General features: G+C 31.7%; 2 protein-coding genes across 8 annotated transcripts in view; both read left to right on the top strand.

Annotated features, from left to right (window-relative positions):
• LOC142225441 (acyl-coenzyme A diphosphatase NUDT19-like) overlaps positions 1-5,918 on the top strand; it is a 147,702-nt gene extending 141,784 nt beyond the window's left edge. For all 7 annotated transcript variants that reach the window (XM_075295192.1, XM_075295194.1, XM_075295193.1 and 4 more), the window contains 2 exons: positions 5,393-5,600; positions 5,668-5,918. In XM_075295192.1, the coding sequence (XP_075151307.1) occupies positions 5,393-5,600; positions 5,668-5,873 (414 nt within the window). In that variant the 3' untranslated portion in view covers positions 5,874-5,918. The remainder of the gene's footprint in view (positions 1-5,392; positions 5,601-5,667) is intronic.
• Positions 5,919-23,792: 17,874 nt separating this feature from the next.
• On the top strand, positions 23,793-24,313 carry LOC142227656 (acyl-coenzyme A diphosphatase NUDT19-like). Its single transcript, XM_075298115.1, has 2 exons — positions 23,793-23,995; positions 24,063-24,313. The coding sequence occupies exons 1-2, from the start codon at positions 23,815-23,817 to the stop codon at positions 24,266-24,268; spliced, it is 387 nt and encodes a 128-aa protein (XP_075154230.1). The 5' UTR covers positions 23,793-23,814; the 3' UTR covers positions 24,269-24,313.
• The last annotated feature ends 319 nt before the right edge of the window (positions 24,314-24,632 follow it).

Genomic DNA, 24,632 nt, shown 5'->3' with positions numbered 1-24,632 from the left:
ATAGATTCAAAAACAATTGTTACATCTCCAACCTGTGATCCAGATGTAGAATAAATATAAATCATCCTTTACCACTCATGTTGTACATTTTTTATGTAAATCAATTAAAAATCCGCACTAATTTTAAACTATTAACAGAAATATACAGTTCCTTAATCTGTTATTTGTTTTTTTTTTTTATCAATAAAAAGCGTTTTTGATTACTCTAACATCACATCATTCACTTCTCAGTTTCTAAAATATATTTTCATTAATAAACACCAATACCGCACGTACAATTTTGCAAAATTAAATCCACGTGTGCACTTCATAAATGCATCAACAGAACTGAATGCAGCAATAAAACTCAAAGACACAAATAGTCATAAACGATACATACCGTAAAGAAAAACAACTCCACACACACACGATCCCTTTCTGATCTCGCTATTGCAAGAAAACAACTCTCACCACAAAAGATACAAACAACACACAAGGAACATTCCATTGTCTCTAGAATCAAAACAACCAACAACAGCATAAATGACGCAATAACAAACACAAACAATCATACGAGATATACACAAAATGTCTCTAAAAACTCCCTCACATGATGCACTCACATTTTCCAGTAGCACGTTTATTGATTAGTTGGAATTCTATCTATAAGTTAAGGTAAAATATATACCAAATCTATGAGGAATCTATAAAAAATTATATACACCCGTCAAGGATTATATTAACTACTTTTTATTCTACTTTATCTAAAATGTTCATTGTGAGGAAAAACACTCCAACTTATAATAAAAAGGGAAATAATCTGTAGGAAGCCATCATACGAATCGGTAATGTCGTTAAGTTAATTTTTACTACAAAAATTTTTTTCCATACAAATTTTTTTCTTAGTAAATTGTCCACATTTCGTAGTAAGATTTTTATATTGTCCATGTATTTTTATAATAGAATCAACGATGCATTAACTACTGTGTTGGAAATTTATTTAAGGAAAAATCCTTCCCATTTCTTAGTTAGTGAACTAAAAAACATTTACTGAATTTTTATAAGTTTTCCTTTAGCTAAGTTAATTTTCGTTGTGGTTACGAAAAATGAACTATATTACAATAAATTTGTTGAACTATGTGAAAGTTACAATGGTCCTTAAATTTACAAGACACTTTTTTTTCTGTGTACCGTATAACTCCAAACCACTACTGGGAGGTATATAAGAAACAACAAGATGAATGTTACCATAAACACCGAAAATACTATCGCATAATTGATCTAATACTGAATTTGGGCACGATAACGCAACTTGTGACGATTTAATATTTTTCTTTACCGCCACCAATACACCGCCACCTCTTATGCAATTTAATCTTGAGAAATCCCTATCCTTACGATACACAGTAAAAGTATTAGCATTAAATATCTCCTCAGACTTAAAATCATCATTTAACCAAGTTTCAACTAAAACAATAACATCAAAATCAGAACTAAGCGACTCAATATAAACATTCGAAATTTTACTCCTCATCCCACCAATATTTTGGTAGTAGACATCAAGCTTCTTAAATTTTACTCCAGTAATATTCATGGATTTATTTGATTCAGGCGATGACTTGGGAAAAATTTTTTGAGGTACGAAGTCTTAAGTACCTCATTGAAGAAACAGCTAGAAATCCCGAGCTTGAATGAATCCCTCTGCAAACTATTTAAATTTGTATCTTTCTTTATCAACGCAAAACAATTTAAATGTTCCTCTCCAATCCCTGTATGCTTACTAACATATTTAATAATTTGTTCATCGGATACTGTAGGCTTAAATGATGATAGATAAAACAATCTCTTACTCGTAACTACATCCAATTCATTGCTGTTATTAACACCATAGATAACTATCTGTTGTGCATCTACTCTCTTAGCAGTTTTTGTTTGCGTCTGTTAAGAAACAGAACCCGAGGGATTTACCATTGTAGATGACGTCAGATTACTTGTTGGTATACTCAAAGCTTTAGCCTGAATATCATTAGCATTGGCATTCGACTCATGAGTAACGATTTCCGAGAGACTCTCAGCAGATAGAGTATTCACTGTTGGTATACATTGTAGGGAAGAAAGATTCTCAACTTGTGTTTGCATATAACTGAGATTTAAGATCTCTAACATCAATAGCCAAATTAGTTATGAGCGAAATAAGATCTTTTGACGCATAGATGCAATCATTACAATTAAACACTATATTTTTATAAATTTTCAAAAGTTTAAATTCGGCTTCACCGCCAATATCAGCACATAGTTTATGAAACTTTGATGAACAAATCTGGCATTTAATTGCAGCACCACTAGATAACATAGTGTCTTAAAACATTTTGCGTAAAACTTAGTTGGAGGTCATAGCGTAACAACTTATATAAGCGAAAGTCAGAACTGAACTGACCTCGACTTTTTCGTGTTGGACCAATTGCACTTCTCGCAATTGGCTACCCATTCCGCAATTGATTTCTGGCATCCAACCCGGTAGAATCGTTGCTTCACTTTCTCGGCAGTTTTGGTTATTCCCAAGTGACCTCCACTAGGACCATTGTGAAACTCCGTCAAAACATCCTTTACTTTGGTACGATGATCAAGTGTCGGCTTTTCTTACCATTTTCGCTTTCCCATTTACGTTGGAGTTGTCCGTTGACCAAAATTAGACAATCCCGCTGAGCCCAGTATGATTTCATTAGTGGTCTTGCGGCTGCGATTTCTTTCTTGCTGGACTTCTTATCTTCTTCCTTCGCCGAAATAATTTTGCTCCAAATAGGATCTTTACGCTGTTCTGCTGGCCAGTCCACTCCAGATTCAACGTGCAGTAGGCGGATATCCACGATTTCTTCCTTATGTTCAGCTTTCGAGCAGTGTTTGCACTCGACATTACAAGGTCGACGTGACAAGGCGCCCGCGTTGCCGTGTTTGCCACCCTTTCTATGCTCGATACTGAGATCATAGCTTTGGAGTCTTTCTATCCAACGTGCTAGTTGAGCTTCCGGATTCTTGAATTGGAGCAACCATCGTAGAGCTGAATGATCAGTTATGAGCAAGAAATTCTGTCCATGTGGTAATGCTTGACGCTTTCTACGACAGCCAGCAGCTCTCTTCTCGTTACGCAATAATTCTTTTCGGGCTTGGACAACGTTCGGCTGAAGTATCCAATTACCTTTTCTTTACCATCTATCTGTTGGGACAACACACCTCCAATTCCGTACCCGCTAGCATCTGTATCCAAAACAAATTTTTCACCCGGAATAGGATATGCCAGGACAGGAGCTGAACATAAAAGTTATTTTAGATGATGAAATGACTCTTCCTGTTCTTCACTCCACTGGAACTTCTGGGCTTTTTGGGTTAATTTATGGAGGCTAGCGGCGATGCTGGCGAAATTTGGTACGAATCGCCTGTAGTAGGTGCATAAACCAAGGAAGCTGCGCAATTCATGGAGATTTCGTGGACGTGGTCAATCTCTCACAGCCTTTATTTTGTTTTCATCGATGGATATGCCCTCTGCTGTCACATAATGACCCAAATACTTAACTTCCCGTTGGAAAAGGGAACACTTCTTTGAGTTACGTTGTAGACCAGCGGCTGGCAGTTGCTGGATAACATCCATGAAGTTCTTAAGGTGCTCGTCAAATGTTTTGCCCATAACTATGATATCGTCGAGGTATATCAAGCAGGACTTACAATGCAACTCCTTTAGTACCCACTCCATCAATCGCTCGAAGGACGCCGGAGCATTGCAGAGCCCGAATGGCATTTCATTGAATTGCCAAACACCGCCAATAACGCCAAAAGCTGTTTTCTCTTTGTCTTTTTCGGCGATCTCCTGCCAATAGCCACAAAAACGCTTCAAATATAGGCTATTACTTATTTTGAGGTTTTAGTATATTTGGTTTAAAGTTTTTTGGAATTGAGAACATATTTTTTACTTCGAAGTATCCGTCATAATTTGGATTTTTAAACTGACATTTGTTTGTACGTGAACAGCTTTATTAATATATCGGAAAAATAGAATGAAAATCCGATAAATAACATCTGTATCCTAATTTTAATTTTTTAGATCCTAGATTTAAAGCCAGATAGGTCGCAAAAAATTTTCTTATTTTAAAGAACCCGCATCTTTGGCTCGGAATCCAAAATCCTTAAAATCTTTAGATCCAAGTAAAAATTTTTGCAATTTTTCTAAAATTGAATTAACTATTAATTTTTAGCTTGTGAGCTGCAAGGGTTATTATAAATTCGGGTTTATGTTTTGATCCTTAACCCTGGAAAGTCATCCTTATTTTTGGTACACTAACGTCATCCTTCGTCATTTTGACGACAGCTTATTTCAAGACGTTATAATTTATATCGTAAGCACTAATAACTAATATTGAGTTTATTTTCTTATACGATTTGTTTTTAATTGGTATAAAACAAAAATTCATAAAATGGTTGAATTAGTATAACTTTAATTTATCATTTCCCAATAGCCTAAAATGCATTTTAAATCGAAAATGAAATTACGCGTCGTCATTTTGACGAAGGATGACTGTCAAGGGTTAAGAAACATTAAAATAAAAGCGAATTTAGTTTGTCTGAAATTTTGTTCCAGAGAAAAGTATTTTTTCCTTGGGTGTAATGTGAAAAACAACAATTATTTGTGTACTGTTTTTAGTACATTTGTATTTGTACTGACCAAAAATTGCCACAACTTGGATGGGTAGTTTTTAAGGCATTAATAGCGTAAAATTTCATCTCTTAAAATTATATGATTTATAAAAATTATAGTAGGAATTAGCGTTTTTTTGCTGAAACAAAATAAATTTACTTTACAGTCATGACATTTACTAAATAAGCATTACTGTAACCATGTCTAATGGTGTTTTCTTTTCTGAAAAAAGTGATTTGGCTTCGTTTTGTATGTACAGAGCAAAGGACCAAACAGGGCAATCGCAGCACTCTCGTTTGTCGTCATTTGCACGCAGAGAAGGAATATGATCACCTCAAACATGTTTCAAGAGCAAAATGTTATTTTTGTATGGTGACCATGTAACATGTTTGTCACTAAAATGTTATTTTCTCGTCAAATATAACCTGCTTGCCGAAATCAGATACATGATTTCCGAGAAAATAACATGGTTGCGAAAACCATGTTATATGGTCACCTCCCAAAAATATCATTTTGCTCCTAAAACATGTTTGAGGTGATCATATTCCTTCTCTGGATGTGCCTCTATGCCTGGCCTTTTCGCCCCTTTGTCTGTTTTTTTTTTTTTTAGAAAAGAACCTAAAAAGTCCGGGCAAAATACAAAAAAGTGCGCATTTTTTTACAAGAAAAGAAAACGCCATAAATATGTTTTTTCTATGAAATGACAATAATCCATTCTATTTTTAGTGGCTCACTCCAAAAAATATTTTACAAATGGTTAAAAGCTCTGAAATCTTCTTTTTACCACCACAATTTTATGAAATATCTCGTTTTGTACCATACAAATCGCATAATTATCTGAGGAATTTTGCAAATGAAAGAAGTGCTAAGGGAGTTACTATATATCACCCAATTATATACAATTGCACAGATGGGATAGTATCCGTTCTGCCAGGTGAGAAAGATTTATGTATATATATAAATGTATATTCTTATAGTATATGCGTAAATATCAATTACAGGCGATGACTTTCATGCTGGCTGTCCTAGACTCGCAACTGTATATCGAGATGTGGATTTTACCAAGGAAGAATTCCGTGCCTACTCAAAACGGATCCACCGTATGGAAGACATTGGTAGTCTCGATGCAGCAATATATTTAAATTTCGAACCTTTAGACGGACATTTGAAACCTCAGTGTGCACTTGATAGAAAACATAAACTTTAGATTTCCCTTTCAATAAATCATAATAATAATTTTAACACTAAAAAAGGTGCGCTAATGTGAACTTTACTGTATTTTAGCCCATGAAAATTAGTTGATTTTTGCTAAATTTTGCCAGGTTTTTGTTTGCTTGCTTTAATGGCGTGAAATAACAATAGTAAAAAAAGATGTATACAAATATATACATTTTAAAAATTTTTAAATCCAATTTTTTCCATCAACATATGAAAATTTCTTAAACAACAGGAGTTTATATACCGAGATATGACGATTTAGAACATTCTGGTTAGTCTGGCCTACAACCATCTAGATTAATCGATAAGTAGATATCGCACATCTTTATCTGACAATATCGCACATATTTATCGGCTTATGCTCACAGTCTTGCCTACAACCATCTAGAACATTCTACAAGTAGCCGGCAGATATCGCACATCAGATTATGTTTATAGTCTTGCCTACAATTATCTAGAACAATCACTTGGTCGCTTCTGTCGCTCATATTACTACAACAATAACAATAGTCAACAAAACAGAAGGGGTTACTACAATGATTGTGAAACTAATGGTGTTTTCAAAATGCATATCGTGCACTTACTGATTTTTTTGGTCAATCTGATCGTCCAAATGTGCGTACAATCGCAAAAATCGTGGAAAAATTCGAGCAAACCGGGTCTGTAGAAGATGTTAGAACACCAGTGCATGCTCGTACAGCTCGTACTGCAGAAAATATTGCTGCTGTTCGCGATAGTGTGGCTGAAGAGCCGTCCACCTCAACTCGTCGTCGTGCCCAACAATTGCACCTCTCACGCTCGTCGTTGATGAACATTATGCATAAAGACTTGCATTTTCACGCTTACAAGGTGCAATTGGCTCAAGAACTAAAGCCTCTTGACCATTCCAAACGTCGTGAAAGGGCAGAATGGTTCCAAGAAATGGCAACAGTGGATGATCAATTTTCGAAGAAAATCATCTTCAGTGATGAGGCACATTTTCACCTCAGTGGATTCGTCAATAAACAGAATTGACGCATTTGGGCGAATGAGAATCCAAGAGTGATTGTCGAAAAACCAATGCACCCACAAAGAGTGACTGTTTGGCGCGGTTTATGGGTTGGCGGTATCATCGGGCCGTATTTTTTGCAAAATGAGGCCGGCCAGGCAGTTACTGTGAATGGTGTTCGCTATCATGAGATGATAACGAACTTTTTATGGCCCGAATTGGAAGATATGGATGTGAACGATATGTGGTTTCAGCAGGACGATGCCACTTGCCACACAGCTACACACAAAAAATTATCACCAAAAGTTTTTCAATTAAACACTTAATTGAATTTGGAAACGGATTCAATTAATATGTTAATTGATTCAATTAATTATTTAATCAAATCCGAATAAAAACCAATTAAAAAAATGATTGATATTTGTTACGTTTCCAATTAAAATATTAATTGATTCAATCAATTTGTTAATCAATTCGGAAATAATTTTCAATTACAAACGTGATTGAAATTTTTTCCGTTTCCAATTACACATGTGATTGATCCAATCACCTTTGTGATTGAAACTGAATAATTTTGAGCAATGGAAAGACCGAAAAGAGAACAAGAGAATGGGTATTTATTCAACAATGTATGATGGAGAGATCAGTCTGTGGAAGTAACTCGTAACGAACGGTTGGGTTTTTGTTTTTCGCGTAAATTGAAAAACATGATTGGCGACATTCTGTCTGCTGCATTCAAAATGTGTGCATAAATATTTTGAACGCAACAAAAAATCATAGCAAAGGGTTGAAATAAATAAAGTGTGCAACAACAAACGGACACGTGGTAAAGGTTTGAAAAAATATATGACAGAACGCATTTGAAATTACCTGTGTTTGTGTTTTGTGGTATTGTAAAAATGTAAAACAATCTACGTTTATTGAAGGTAAAAAATTGTGAAATGTGCACCCAGAAAAAAGTGCCTTCGAAACTAAAGGAAAAAATGTTCATCAATTTAGTTTAGCCATTTTATTTCCATTAAGTTAAATTTGTGTGTGAAATAATAAAATTTACTTGTTTCAGTAAAAAAATCCTAAATTGAAAGCAGTTAGGAATAGTTCATTAACTAGAATAAGGCATGGAATTTTACTAATACTGTTTTCTTCGCTGGGTATAAGAATTTACTACTGAAGAAGAAAATTTTATTCACTGATAACAAAGCATTCGTAAAAATAAACAAAACCCGAACTAAAACCAACTTTCCTCAAATTTAGTAAAATTTCTTATAAAACGATAACACTGACATCCTTTATTATAGAAAGCTTATCATACACACGAATAACACTTGACATAGAAAAATATTTTAGTTCATTCGTACTAAGAAGTATTCAATACTTTCAAAACTTAAGGAAACACACTTGTAAGAATATAGGAAATTTTCCTATATTTCTTTTACCTACCTGTAATCGATACCTGTCATCGATGCAACCGATATGTTTGCGCGTGGGTTGTTTTTTAGTTGGAATCGCGTTGTTATGGTATACGGAGAGATTGTTAAAAAATAATAGAGTAAAATAATATAATAAATAACAAATAAAATTTTGTTATTTTAAATTAGTGAGAAAAATTATTGAACATAAATAACAAACAATAAGTCTATCAATGTAGAATAACAACCCCTCCATTCGTCTTCGTTTTGGAATCTTCAATTATCAGGTAACATTCATACAGTGACGCTAACCTTTTGTGAAAAATACATGGTTTATGATTTGTTATATTTGTAGGTATTGAAATTGTAAAAGGAGGACAAACTCGTTACGCAGCATCTTATTAAAAGTGAAAGGAACAAGAAGAAGAAAATCATTACGTTTTACAGTTGGTAACTTTACATGGACATTGGAAATAGTGGAATAATAAACTAATATTTCAAGGCCAGTCGATGCTGTTAATTCTTAATAAATATATTTAACATATTAATAAAGCATGTCTTTTATTGAAGAAAAAATGTCCATATAAAAAAATAAAACTGTATTTAAAAACGAAGGTAAGCAGTTTTAATTTTGAAGTAAAAGGTTTACCACAAATATGTAAGATTTGTCCAAATGAGTGAAAAAAGTTCAATAAAATCATTCCATATATGAATTCAATCCAGTTAATTTTTTCATTCTGTAGTATAGTGGTACATAAATATAGGAAAATTTTAACTAATATATGGAATGCATTCTACCTAATTTCTACGAAAATCACAACGTTCAAACAAATAAAAATGTCTTTGGCGCTATACGAAGTTCAATTTTCTTCACCAGGAGTTCATTTTAACTTAAAGAAGGGGTCACTTTTTTCTGGGTGTGAATACCGTTTTCCATTGAAGCCTGTTTACATTAAACGGACTAAAATAATATATTTTTTATTCATTTCTTTTAGTGACCAATTTTATTTCGTGAAATTGACCAATCAATCCCATCAACTCCATCATTTTATCAAATATATAATAATATGTTTGCAATAAAAAAAGTGGGTACCGTATTGATCTTTTAAAATTATAATTTTTTTTTCAATCCTAGTTTTCTTAAAACCAAGAGCGGTATGGGTTTGTTGGAAGATTCACCTTGAAGTTGCGAAGTAGCGTTGGCATTAAATTGCATTTTTGTTTTACCTGTCTTTTTCAGTTTGAACCCAAGTAGAGAGCAGTATATCTGGTATATAAACTAATGAGCTGAATTATGTAATGGTAAAAAAGTTCTTTCTTTTGGATTTAAAAATATGAAAAATATCCGATAATAATAAAAATATGTATTTTCCATTTATATTTTTTTCTATTTCCAGAATTTGCAAAGTATCATCAATATAATACCAAATATTACATTGCTTTCCCATTATTTTTGTCTTTGATTGGTTCAAATTTTAATAGACGATTTTAATGTGTGGAAATTTTGGAAAGGAATTGTTACTAAAATTAAATTACCGAGCTCCTTAACACCTTTTCATTCTAAAAGACTACAACTGCAAAAGAAGATTATAATTCTGCAACCTGGAACTAAGAATTGAACTTGATATTCTATGCAGGTAATGTTTAACAAAATTAACTTTTAATTGAACAAAATTAAATTCGAATTATTCTGTTTACTTTCAGAAAAACTAATTTAGCTTACAGGCTGCTGAAATATTGGAAATCTAGGCGCATCTACATATTAGAAGGAACATGGTTATTATTATAAGGAAGATAATGATTTATATAATTTATTTTTCACCCTATAGTTGTTATTGATAGTAGTTGTATTTGTAAGTTATGTTAGAACAAAACACAAATGACAAGAACCAAATTTATTTGTCTATTGCATAACTAAAAAATAATAAAATATTAAATATGTTTTATAAGAAACACATATTTTCTTTTATCTCAAAAGAAAAAAAAAACTAAATACGATTTTGGGTTCGCAATATATAAATTTTTTGATCGAAATTTATAGCCAATTTCAATTAATTATTTAATTGAATGAATCAAATAGTTGATTGATTTTTGTCGCGAAATTAATTAAAATTTTAATTGATTCAATTAAAACTGTGATTGAATTTTATGTTAAAAATCAATCACGTTTTTAATTGATTCAATCACACAATTAATTGATTCCGTGACAAAAGTCAATTAAATTTGTAATTAAAAATCATGTTGGTTTTCAATCAAAATGGGTGATTGATACTATCATTTTCGTGATTGAAGACATTTCAATTAAAAAAATGATTGAATCCGCGATTTTCGTGATTGAAATCAAAAATTTTTTTTTTGTGTGTAACGAAACAATGGCTCTCAAGATCATGTGATTTGACACCGTTAGACTTTTTTCTTTGGGGTTATTTGAAAGAAAAGGTGTACGTCGATAAGCCAGCAACAATTCAAGAGCTAAAGGATGAGATAATTCGGCACTTTAACGGCATAGAACCTCCATTATGCCTCAGCGTCATCGAAAATTTGGACCATCGGATGAAGGTCTGCCACCGAGGTCGCGGCGCCCATTTGACCGATATTTTGTTTCATACATAATTGAGTAATACCAATATATCATAATAAAATAAAATTACAATAATTTCCTAAATATTTTGTGTTTTATTCAAAATCAACATCGGCCCTTGAAATTTAACCATATTGTCTATGTTACGTGGTACAAGTATTTCTCAGTTATGTGCAAAGCAACACGTTCCATTGTAATTAACCATATATATATTGTTACGTTTTTATATTAAAGCGTTTTTAATTACCCGTCAATTAAAATACTGTTCGTTTCAATAATGTTAATCTACAATATATTTACTATGACTACACTAATTCACTTTACAACGCCAGAACATTCTTTGACAACCCTTGAAGAATCTACGACCGTTAAGTTATTCATCTAGTGGCTGCCAAGCACATATACACTCACATACACACAAAAAATTATCACCAAAATTTTTTCAATTAAACACTTAATTGAATTTGGAAACGGATTCAATTAATATGTTAATTGATTCAATTAATTATTTAATCAAATCCGAATAAAAACCAATTAAAAAAATGATTGATATTTGTTACGTTTCCAATAAAAATATTAATTGATTCAATCAATTTGTTAATCAATTCGGAAATAATTTTCAATTACAAACGTGATTGAAATTTTTTCCGTTTCCAATTACACATGTGATTGATCCAATCACCTTTGTGATTGAAACTGAATAATTTTGAGCAATGGAAAGAGCGAAAAGAGAACAAGAGAATGGGTATTTATTCAACAATGTATGATGGAGAGATCAGTCTGTGGAAGTAACTCGTGACGAACGGTTGGGTTTTTGTTTTTCGCGTAAATTGAAAAACATGATTGGCGACATTCTGTCGGCTGCATTCAAAATGTGTGCATAAATATTTTGAACGCAACAACAAATCATAGCAAAGGGTTGAAATAAATAAAGTGTGCAACAACAAACGGACACGTGGTAAAGGTTTGAAAAAAATATATGACAGAACGCATTTGAAATTACCTGTGTTGGTGTTTTGTAAAAATGGAAAACAATCTACGTTTATTGAAGGTAAGAAATTGTGAAATGTGAATACCGTTTTCCATTGAAGCCTGTTTACATTAAACGGACTAAAATAATATATTTTTTATTCATTTCTTTTAGTGACCAATTTTATTTCGTGAAATTGACCAATCAATCCCATCAACTCCATCATTTTATCAAATATATAATAATGTGTTTGCAATAAAAAAGTGGGTACCGTATTGATTTTAAAATTATAAACTTTTTCACTCCTAGTTTTCTTAAAACCAAGAGCGGTATGGGTTTGTTGGAAGATTCACCTTGAAGTTGCGAATTAGCGTTGGCATTAAATTGCATTTTTGTTTTACCTCCCTTTTTCAGTTTGAACCCAAGTAGAGAGCAGTATATCTGGTATATAAACTAATGAGCTGAATTATGTAATGGTAAAAAAGTTCTTTCTTTTGGATTTACAAATATGAAAAATATCCGATAATAATAAAAATATGTATTTTCCATTTATATTTTTTTCTATTTCCAGAATTTGCAAAGTATCATCAATATAATACCAAATATTACATTGCTTTCCCATTATTTTTGTCTTTGATTGGTTCAAATTTTAATAGACGATTTTAATGTGTGGAAATTTTGGAAAGGAATTGTTACTAAAATTAAATTACCGAGCTTCTTAATACACCTTTTTATGCTAAAAGACTACAACTGCAAAAGAAGATTATAAATCTGCAACCTGGAACTAAGAATTGAACTTGATATTCTATGCAGGTAATGTTTAACAAAATTAACTTTTAATTGAACAAAATTAAATTCAAATTATTCTGTTTACCTTCAGAAAAACTAATTTAGCTTACAGGCTGCTGATTTATTGGAAATCTAGGCGCATCTACATATTAGAAGGAACATGCTAACATGGTTATTATTATAAGGAAGATAATGTTTTATATAATTTATTTTTTTCACCCTATAGTTGTTATTGATAGTAGTTGTATTTGTAAGTTATGTTAGAACAAAACACAAATGACAAGAACCAAATTTATTTGTCTATTGCATAATTCAAAAAATAATAAAATATTAAATATGTTTTATAAGAAACAAATATTTTCTTATGATTTATATAATTTATTTTTTTCACCCTATAGTTGTTATTGATAGTAGTTGTATTTGTAAGTTATGTTAGAACAAAACACAAATGACAAGAACCAAATTTATTTGTCTATTGCATAATTCAAAAAATAATAAAATATTAAATATGTTTTATAAGAAACAAATATTTTCTTTTATTTCAAAAGAAAAAAACTAAATACGATTTTGGGGTCGCAATATATAAATTTTTTGATCGAAATTTATAGCCAATTTCAATTAATTACTTAATTGAATGAATCAAATAGTTGATTGATTTTTGTCGCGAAATTAATTAAAATTTTAATTGATTCAATTAAAACTGTGATTGAATTTTATGTTAAAAATCAATCACGTTTTTAATTGATTCAATCACACAATTAATTGATTCCGTGACAAAAGTCAATTAAATTTTTAATTAAAAATCTTGTTGGTTTTCAATCAAAATGGGTGATTGATACTATCATTTTCGTGATTGAAGACATTTCAATTAAAAAAATGATTGAATCCGCGATTTTCGTGATTGAAATCAAAAATTTTTTTTTTGTGTGTAGATATATGCTCGCATTACTACAACAACAATAACAATGACATTAGACAATGAGATGAAATGAAATGAGAATAACAAAGCAAAGGGGTTGTTATACTATGAGAGAGTAAGAACTAACATTTCGATATGAAAATAAGCAAACAAAAGAACATAAAAGAAATTTAGGAAAGTACCAGAAAATGAATAGTTGATTCCAACAAGTGAAATTTTATCGTTACAATTTGAAATTTTAAATTAACGGAAACTAATTTAAATAAACTTAAATCTATAGTTATCAAATTCGTAATACTGCCTCCCGCTTAAGCCTGTTCGTCCCGAACAGGCACAGAACCTGTTCCGTAAGGAGCCAATCGTTCCAGATGTACAACTTTCATCTTTGATCTAGGGCTGTCGTCCTTCTGAATCCGGTATACAACATCATTGATCTTCTTGATGACTTTGTATGGGCCTTCCCACTGTGTTTGCAGTTTAGGACACAATCCTTTCTTTCGTTGCGGGTTAAATAGCAAATTGACAAATTATTGAGTAGCGATACATTTCAATTTGAGGATAACACTTGAGATATTATTGCTAATGTGTTGAATTTCACTGTTGAGGGTAATGTCTGTTTTTTGTTGAGAACGCGATTTTCTCAACTATTACCCTAATCCTTTGAAAAAATGTTTGAAAAATTGTTGAAATTTAGCATTTTTCAAACGTTTGTGTTTATTGGGTAGGCTTGTGACAAGGTACACTATCATAACATATATCATTCATTACATTTATAAATTTATCGAAGCACACATTCTCATTGCTTTTACCAAAAATGTCTGTCTAATTTATGTCCTCCAAAAGGTGTTGAATCTTAACAAAATCGGCATTTTTAAAATTAAGCCCAGAGGGTGAATTCAAACCATTTAATAAATAATAAAATTCAATTTGCAATTCAATTGCAGAGTGGTGCATATCTAGCTTAGTAATTGGATTGAGCTTTCAGCAATATTAAACTTAAGATCTTTATCAATGAAGATCAAATCTAAAATTTTATCAAGCCTATTAAAAAATCTTTTAATTTGAACCAAATCAATACTTAAAATCCCATCAATTGTATTCATCTCACATGTAGAAAAAACATTATATGGTGTAACAAACCCCACATTGAGATCCACAGACCATCCAATTTTACTTCAATTGAAATCTCCACACACTATAAGTTTGTAATCATACTTAGTCAAATCCAAAATATTTTGGAGATGCATACACCGAAAAAAAAGTTTACTATTTTTTAAGAAAAATGAACTAACCCATAGTAAGAATGACCATGATTTGGCGCCAAAGATTTTTTTCATCTAGATAAGTTCATGATTTTCTTATAAATTAGTTCATGTATTGCATCGTATTTTAGTTCATTATTACTATGCTGTGGGAAGAATATAATTAAACTAATTCAAAATATTCCTGCTATCCGGAAAAATGAACAATTTTTTGGGAAACTTGTATTAAGAAATTGGTTTGAAATAAACTGTTTGTCGGTATAATTTTCAAAAAAGTAGAGAAATTGAGGAATCAAAGGTACAACAAGCCTGTATACAACTAAGAAATTTTTCGTACAAAACAAGTCAATTTTCTATAACCACCAGTATTTTATTTCAAAAAATTATTATTATATTACACAAAACTATGGCTTATGATATACAATAAAGGAAATATTTTTATTCGTACGTTGGATGCAGTTACTTGTCGGTAGTTAGTAATTGCTTATTCAAAAGAGTAATATTCAATGTTATTAGGACTAACTAATTAATTTAAATTTCCATGTTTTCTATCCATATGAAAGATATATGCGGCATAAGTTGCTATATTCATTGAATTGTTGTCCAATTTAATCGATTTTGGCTAACTTTTGTTGGGCGGATTTGTCTTATAAGCATCTGAAATTGCAAAGTTATACAAAATATAAGAAAATTATTATCGAATTCTATTGTTCATATTTTTAACCTACGGCTTTCAAGAGTATTTTCTAGAGCCAATAAAGATGTCAGCTTAGTTAGCATTAAACAGTAAGAATACTCCAAAAAATTAGCATTACAAGGCCTGTCTACCTGCAAATAAAAATAATTATTTTTAATAAATTGAAATTTTGGTTTTATTAAAAACGGACAAAATACCGTTTATAGAAAAACTTACCACATTGAAAAATCCATCCAGTAGGTACATTATTAGAATCACATCCATGGACTAATGGGGCGTTATTGAAATTATTCTCAGAATATATTTGAAATAAAAAATATTATAAAATTAGACATAATTTCCACTTTTCAGTATAGCATTTAATATTTAAGGTGGATATTAATTTCGAGTTTAGCGGCTAAAATGGAAATTTTCATGATAAGTTTTCTTTAATAATCCATTATAAAAAAATAATCTTTATAAAAAACTTGGTTTGGGCTATTCTCCACCAAGTTTTATGTAAATTTGTATCGAAGACGTATAGTTTTATACTTTTCTTAGTGATTTTTTTTTAATTTTAGCGGCTAAACTCGAACTTAGTACTCACCTGTAGGAATTGCTGTAACATAAAAAATATAGATTCAAAAACAATTGTTACATCTCCAACCTGTGATCCAGATGTAGAATAAATATAAATCATCCTTTACCACTCATGTTGTACATTTTTTATGTAAATCAATTAAAAATCCGCACTAATTTTAAACTATTAACAGAAATATACAGTTCCTTAATCTGTTATTTGTTTTTTTTTTTTATCAATAAAAAGCGTTTTTGATTACTCTAACATCACATCATTCAAATTGACAAATTATTGAGTAGCGATACATTTCAATTTGAGGATAACACTTGAGATATTATTGCTAATGTGTTGAATTTCACTGTTGAGGGTAATGTCTGTTTTTTGTTGAGAACGCGATTTTCTCAACTATTACCCTAATCCTTTGAAAAAATGTTTGAAAAATTGTTGAAATTTAGCATTTTTCAAACGTTTGTGTTTATTGGGTAGGCTTGTGACAAGGTACACTATCATAACATATATCATTCATTACATTTATAAATTTATCGAAGCACACATTCTCATTGCTTTTACCAAAAATGTCTGTCTAATTTATGTCCTCCAAAAGGTGTTGAATCTTAACAAAATCGGCATTTTTAAAATTAAGCCCAGAGGGTGAATTCAAACCATTTAATAAATAATAAAATTCAATTTGCAATTCAATTGCAGAGTGGTGCATATCTAGCTTAGTAATTGGATTGAGCTTTCAGCAATATTAAACTTAAGATCTTTATCAATGAAGATCAAATCTAAAATTTTATCAAGCCTATTAAAAAATCTTTTAATTTGAACCAAATCAATACTTAAAATCCCATCAATTGTATTCATCTCACATGTAGAAAAAACATTATATGGTGTAACAAACCCCACATTGAGATCCACAGACCATCCAATTTTACTTCAATTGAAATCTCCACACACTATAAGTTTGTAATCATACTTAGTCAAATCCAAAATATTTTGGAGATGCATACACCGAAAAAAAAGTTTACTATTTTTTAAGAAAAATGAACTAACCCATAGTAAGAATGACCATGATTTGGCGCCAAAGACTTTTTTCATCTAGATAAGTTCATGATTTTCTTATAAATTAGTTCATGTATTGCATCGTATTTTAGTTCATTATTACTATGCTGTGGGAAGAATATAATTAAACTAATTCAAAATATTCCTGCTATCCGGAAAAATGAACAATTTTTTGGGAAACTTGTATTAAGAAATTGGTTTGAAATAAACTGTTTGTCGGTATAATTTTCAAAAAAGTAGAGAAATTGAGGAATCAAAGGTACAACAAGCCTGTATACAACTAAGAAATTTTTCGTACAAAACAAGTCAATTTTCTATAACCACCAGTATTTTATTTCAAAAAATTATTATTATATTACACAAAACTATGGCTTATGATATACAATAAAGGAAATATTTTTATTCGTACGTTGGATGCAGTTACTTGTCGGTAGTTAGTAATTGCTTATTCAAAAGAGTAATATTCAATGTTATTAGGACTAACTAATTAATTTAAATTTCCATGTTTTCTATCCATATGAAAGATATATGCGGCATAAGTTGCTATATTCATTGAATTGTTGTCCAATTTAATCGATTTTGGCTAACTTTTGTTGGGCGGATTTGTCTTATAAGCATCTGAAATTGCAAAGTTATACAAAATATAAGAAAATTATTATCGAATTCTATTGTTCATATTTTTAACCTACGGCTTTCAAGAGTATTTTCTAGAGCCAATAAAGATGTCAGCTTAGTTAGCATTAAACAGTAAGAATACTCCAAAAAATTAGCATTACAAGGCCTGTCTACCTGCAAATAAAAATAATTATTTTTAATAAATTGAAATTTTGGTTTTATTAAAAACGGACAAAATACCGTTTATAGAAAAACTTACCACATTGAAAAATCCATCCAGTAGGTACATTATTAGAATCACATCCATGGACTAATGGGGCGTTATTGAAATTATTCTCAGAATATATTTGAAATAAAAAATATTATAAAATTAGACATAATTTCCACTTTTCAGTATAGCATTTAATATTTAAGGTGGATATTAATTTCGAGTTTAGCGGCTAAAATGGAAATTTTCATGATAAGTTTTCTTTAATAATCCATTATAAAAAAATAATCTTTATAAAAAACTTGGTTTGGGCTATTCTCCATCAAGTTTTATGTAAATTTGTATCGAAGACGTATAGTTTTATACTTTTCTTAGTGATTTTTTTTTAATTTTAGCGGCTAAACTCGAACTTAGTACTCACCTGTAGGAATTGCTGTAACATAAAAAATATAGATTCAAAAACAATTGTTACATCTCCAACCTGTGATCCAGATGTAGAATAAATATAAATCATCCTTTACCACTCATGTTGTACATTTTTTATGTAAATCAATTAAAAATCCGCACTAATTTTAAACTATTAACAGAAATATACAGTTCCTTAATCTGTTATTTGTTTTTTTTTTTTTATCAATAAAAAGCGTTTTTGATTACTCTAACATCACATCATTCACTTCTCAGTTTCTAAAATATATTTTCATTAATAAACACCAATACCGCACGTACAATTTTGCAAAATTAAATCCACGTGTGCACTTCATAAATGCATCAACAGAACTGAATGCAGCAATAAAACTCAAAGACACAAATAGTCATAAACGATACATACCGTAAAGAAAAACAACTCCACACACACACGATCCCTTTCTGATCTCGCTATTGCAAGAAAACAACTCTCACCACAAAAGATACAAACAACACACAAGGAACATTCCATTGTCTCTAGAATCAAAACAACCAACAACAGCATAAATGACGCAATAACAAACACAAACAATCATACGAGATATACACAAAATGTCTCTAAAAACTCCCTCACATGATGCACTCACATTTTCCAGTAGCACGTTTATTGATTAGTTGGAATTCTATCTATAAGTTAAGGTAAAATATATACCAAATCTATGAGGAATCTATAAAAAATTATATACACCCGTCAAGGATTATATTAACTACTTTTTATTCTACTTTATCTAAAATGTTCATTGTGAGGAAAAACACTCCAACTTATAATAAAAAGGGAAATAATCTGTAGGAAGCCATCATACGAATCGGTAATGTCGTTAAGTTAATTTTTACTACAAAAATTTTTTTCCATACAAATTTTTTTCTTAGTAAATTGTCCACATTTCGTAGTAAGATTTTTATATTGTCCATGTATTTTTATAATAGAATCAACGATGCATTAACTACTGTGTTGGAAATTTATTTAAGGAAAAATCCTTCCCATTTCTTAGTTAGTGAACTAAAAAACATTTACTGAATTTTTATAAGTTTTCCTTTAGCTAAGTTAATTTTCGTTGTGGTTACGAAAAATGAACTATATTACAATAAATTTGTTGAACTATGTGAAAGTTACAATGGTCCTTAAATTTACAAGACACTTTTTTTTCTGTGTACCGTATAACTCCAAACCACTACTGGGAGGTATATAAGAAACAACAAGATGAATGTTACCATAAACACCGAAAATACTATCGCATAATTGATCTAATACTGAATTTGGGCACGATAACGCAACTTGTGACGATTTAATATTTTTCTTTACCGCCACCAATACACCGCCACCTCTTATGCAATTTAATCTTGAGAAATCCCTATCCTTACGATACACAGTAAAAGTATTAGCATTAAATATCTCCTCAGACTTAAAATCATCATTTAACCAAGTTTCAACTAAAACAATAACATCAAAATCAGAACTAAGCGACTCAATATAAACATTCGAAATTTTACTCCTCATCCCACCAATATTTTGGTAGTAGACATCAAGCTTCTTAAATTTTACTCCAGTAATATTCATGGATTTATTTGATTCAGGCGATGACTTGGGAAAAATTTTTTGAGGTACGAATTCTTAAGTACCTCATTGAAGAAACAGCTAGAAATCCCGAGCTTGAATGAATCCCTCTGCAAACTATTTAAATTTGTATCTTTCTTTATCAACGCAAAACAATTTAAATGTTCCTCTCCAATCCCTGTATGCTTACTAACATATTTAATAATTTGTTCATCGGATACTGTAGGCTTAAATGATGATAGATAAAACAATCTCTTACTCGTAACTACATCCAATTCATTGCTGTTATTAACACCATAGATAACTATCTGTTGTGCATCTACTCTCTTAGCAGTTTTTGTTTGCGTCTGTTAAGAAACAGAACCCGAGGGATTTACCATTGTAGATGACGTCAGATTACTTGTTGGTATACTCAAAGCTTTAGCCTGAATATCATTAGCATTGGCATTCGACTCATGAGTAACGATTTCCGAGAGACTCTCAGCAGATAGAGTATTCACTGTTGGTATACATTGTAGGGAAGAAAGATTCTCAACTTGTGTTTGCATATAACTGAGATTTAAGATCTCTAACATCAATAGCCAAATTAGTTATGAGCGAAATAAGATCTTTTGACGCATAGATGCAATCATTACAATTAAACACTATATTTTTATAAATTTTCAAAAGTTTAAATTCGGCTTCACCGCCAATATCAGCACATAGTTTATGAAACTTTGATGAACAAATCTGGCATTTAATTGCAGCACCACTAGATAACATAGTGTCTTAAAACATTTTGCGTAAAACTTAGTTGGAGGTCATAGCGTAACAACTTATATAAGCGAAAGTCAGAACTGAACTGACCTCGACTTTTTCGTGTTGGACCAATTGCACTTCTCGCAATTGGCTACCCATTCCGCAATTGATTTCTGGCATCCAACCCGGTAGAATCGTTGCTTCACTTTCTCGGCAGTTTTGGTTATTCCCAAGTGACCTCCACTAGGACCATTGTGAAACTCCGTCAAAACATCCTTTACTTTGGTACGATGATCAAGTGTCGGCTTTTCTTACCATTTTCGCTTTCCCATTTACGTTGGAGTTGTCCGTTGACCAAAATTAGACAATCCCGCTGAGCCCAGTATGATTTCATTAGTGGTCTTTCGGCTGCGATTTCTTTCTTGCTGGACTTCTTATCTTCTTCCTTCGCCGAAATAATTTTGCTCCAAATAGGATCTTTACGCTGTTCTGCTGGCCAGTCCACTCCAGATTCAACGTGCAGTAGGCGGATATCCACGATTTCTTCCTTATGTTCAGCTTTCGAGCAGTGTTTGCACTCGACATTACAAGGTCGACGTGACAAGGCGCCCGCGTTGCCGTGTTTGCCACCCTTTCTATGCTCGATACTGAGATCATAGCTTTGGAGTCTTTCTATCCAACGTGCTAGTTGAGCTTCCGGATTCTTGAATTGGAGCAACCATCGTAGAGCTGAATGATCAGTTATGAGCAAGAAATTCTGTCCATGTGGTAATGCTTGACGCTTTCTACAACAGCCAGCAGCTCTCTTCTCGTTACGCAATAATTCTTTTCGGGCTTGGACAACGTTCGGCTGAAGTATCCAATTACCTTTTCTTTACCATCTATCTGTTGGGACAACACACCTCCAATTCCGTACCCGCTAGCATCTGTATCCAAAACAAATTTTTCACCCGGAATAGGATATGCCAGGACAGGAGCTGAACATAAAAGTTATTTTAGATGATGAAATGACTCTTCCTGTTCTTCACTCCACTGGAACTTCTGGGCTTTTTGGGTTAATTTATGGAGGCTAGCGGCGATGCTGGCGAAATTTGGTACGAATCGCCTGTAGTAGGTGCATAAACCAAGGAAGCTGCGCAATTCATGGAGATTTCGTGGACGTGGTCAATCTCTCACAGCCTTTATTTTGTTTTCATCGATGGATATGCCCTCTGCTGTCACATAATGACCCAAATACTTAACTTCCCGTTGGAAAAGGGAACACTTCTTTGAGTTACGTTGTAGACCAGCGGCTGGCAGTTGCTGGATAACATCCTTGAAGTTCTTAAGGTGCTCGTCAAATGTTTTGCCCATAACTATGATATCGTCGAGGTATATCAAGCAGGACTTACAATGCAACTCCTTTAGTACCCACTCCATCAATCGCTCGAAGGACGCCGGAGCATTGCAGAGCCCGAATGGCATTTCATTGAATTGCCAAACACCGCCAATAACGCCAAAAGCTGTTTTCTCTTTGTCTTTTTCGGCGATCTCCTGCCAATAGCCACAAAAACGCTTCAAATATAGGCTATTACTTATTTTGAGGTTTTAGTATATTTGGTTTAAAGTTTTTTGGAATTGAGAACATATTTTTTACTTCGAAGTATCCGTCATAATTTGGATTTTTAAACTGACATTTGTTTGTACGTGAACAGCTTTATTAATATATCGGAAAAATAGAATGAAAATCCGATAAATAACATCTGTATCCTAATTTTAATTTTTTAGATCCTAGATTTAAAGCCAGATAGGTCGCAAAAAATTTTCTTATTTTAAAGAACCCGCATCTTTGGCTCGGAATCCAAAATCCTTAAAATCTTTAGATCCAAGTAAAAATTTTTGCAATTTTTCTAAAATTGAATTAACTATTAATTTTTAGCTTGTGAGCTGCAAGGGTTATTATAAATTCGGGTTTATGTTTTGATCCTTAACCCTGGAAAGTCATCCTTATTTTTGGTACACTAACGTCATCCTTCGTCATTTTGACGACAGCTTATTTCAAGACGTTATAATTTATATCGTAAGCACTAATAACTAATATTGAGTTTATTTTCTTATACGATTTGTTTTTAATTGGTATAAAACAAAAATTCATAAAATGGTTGAATTAGTATAACTTTAATTTATCATTTCCCAATAGCCTAAAATGCATTTTAAATCGAAAATGAAATTACGCGTCGTCATTTTGACGAAGGATGACTGTCAAGGGTTAAGAAACATTAAAATAAAAGCGAATTTAGTTTGTCTGAAATTTTGTTCCAGAGAAAAGTATTTTTTCCTTGGGTGTAATGTGAAAAACAACAATTATTTGTGTACTGTTTTTAGTACATTTGTATTTGTACTGACCAAAAATTGCCACAACTTGGATGGGTAGTTTTTAAGGCATTAATAGCGTAAAATTTCATCTCTTAAAATTATATGATTTATAAAAATTATAGTAGGAATTAGCGTTTTTTTGCTGAAACAAAATAAATTTACTTTACAGTCATGACATTTACTAAATAAGCATTACTGTAACCATGTCTAATGGTGTTTTCTTTTCTGAAAAAAGTGATTTGGCTTCGTTTTGTATGTACAGAGCAAAGGACCAAACAGGGCAATCGCAGCACTCTCGTTTGTCGTCATTTGCACGCAGAGAAGGAATATGATCACCTCAAACATGTTTCAAGAGCAAAATGTTATTTTTGTATGGTGACCATGTAACATGTTTGTCACTAAAATGTTATTTTCTCGTCAAATATAACCTGCTTGCCGAAATCAGATACATGATTTCCGAGAAAATAACATGGTTGCGAAAACCATGTTATATGGTCACCTCCCAAAAATATCATTTTGCTCTTAAAACATGTTTGAGGTGATCATATTCCTTCTCTGGATGTGCCTCTATGCCTGGCCTTTTCGCCCCTTTGTCTGTTTTTTTTTTTTTTTAGAAAAGAACCTAAAAAGTCCGGGCAAAATACAAAAAAGTGCGCATTTTTTTACAAGAAAAGAAAACGCCATAAATATGTTTTTTTCTATGAAATGACAATAATCCATTCTATTTTTAGTGGCTCACTCCAAAAAATATTTTACAAATGGTTAAAAGCTCTGAAATCTTCTTTTTACCACCACAATTTTATGAAATATCTCGTTTTGTACCATACAAATCGCATAATTATCTGAGGAATTTTGCAAATGAAAGAAGTGCTAAGGGAGTTACTATATATCACCCAATTATATACAATTGCACAGATGGGATAGTATCCGTTCTGCCAGGTGAGAAAGATTTATGTATATATATAAATGTATATTCTTATAGTATATGCGTAAATATCAATTACAGGCGATGACTTTCATGCTGGCTGTCCTAGACTCGCAACTGTATATCGAGATGTGGATTTTACCAAGGAAGAATTCCGTGCCTACTCAAAACGGATCCACCGTATGGAAGACATTGGTAGTCTCGATGCAGCAATATATTTAAATTTCGAACCTTTAGACGGACATTTGAAACCTCAGTGTGCACTTGATAGAAAACATAAACTTTAGATTTCCCTTTCAATAAATCATAATAATAATTTTAACACTAAAAAAGGTGCGCTAATGTGAACTTTACTGTATTTTAGCCCATGAAAATTAGTTGATTTTTGCTAAATTTTGCCAGGTTTTTGTTTGCTTGCTTTAATGGCGTGAAATAACAATAGTAAAAAAAGATGTATACAAATATATACATTTTAAAAATTTTTAAATCCAATTTTTTCCTTCAACATATGAAATTTTCTTAAACAACAGGAGTTTATATACCGAGATATGACGATTTAGAACATTCTGGTTAGTCTGGCCTACAACCATCTAGATTAATCGATAAGTAGATATCGCACATCTTTATCTGGCAATATCGCACATATTTATC

Source organism: Haematobia irritans, chromosome 2 (assembly GCF_050003625.1).
Source record: "Haematobia irritans isolate KBUSLIRL chromosome 2, ASM5000362v1, whole genome shotgun sequence".
Taxonomy (NCBI): Eukaryota; Metazoa; Arthropoda; class Insecta; order Diptera; family Muscidae; genus Haematobia; species Haematobia irritans.
Note: the sequence above shows the minus strand (reverse complement) of the source record. Positions and strands in the feature narration are given on the sequence as shown.

Bases quoted from the DNA above. Each gene is read 5' to 3' on its own strand.
- LOC142227656 (XM_075298115.1), top strand. From the start codon at position 23,815: ATGGTTAAAAGCTCTGAAATCTTCTTTTTACCACCACAATTTTATGAA. The intron at 23,996-24,062 runs GTGAGAAAGATT...TATCAATTACAG, and splicing joins GATAGTATCCGTTCTGCCAG to GCGATGACTTTCATGCTGGC.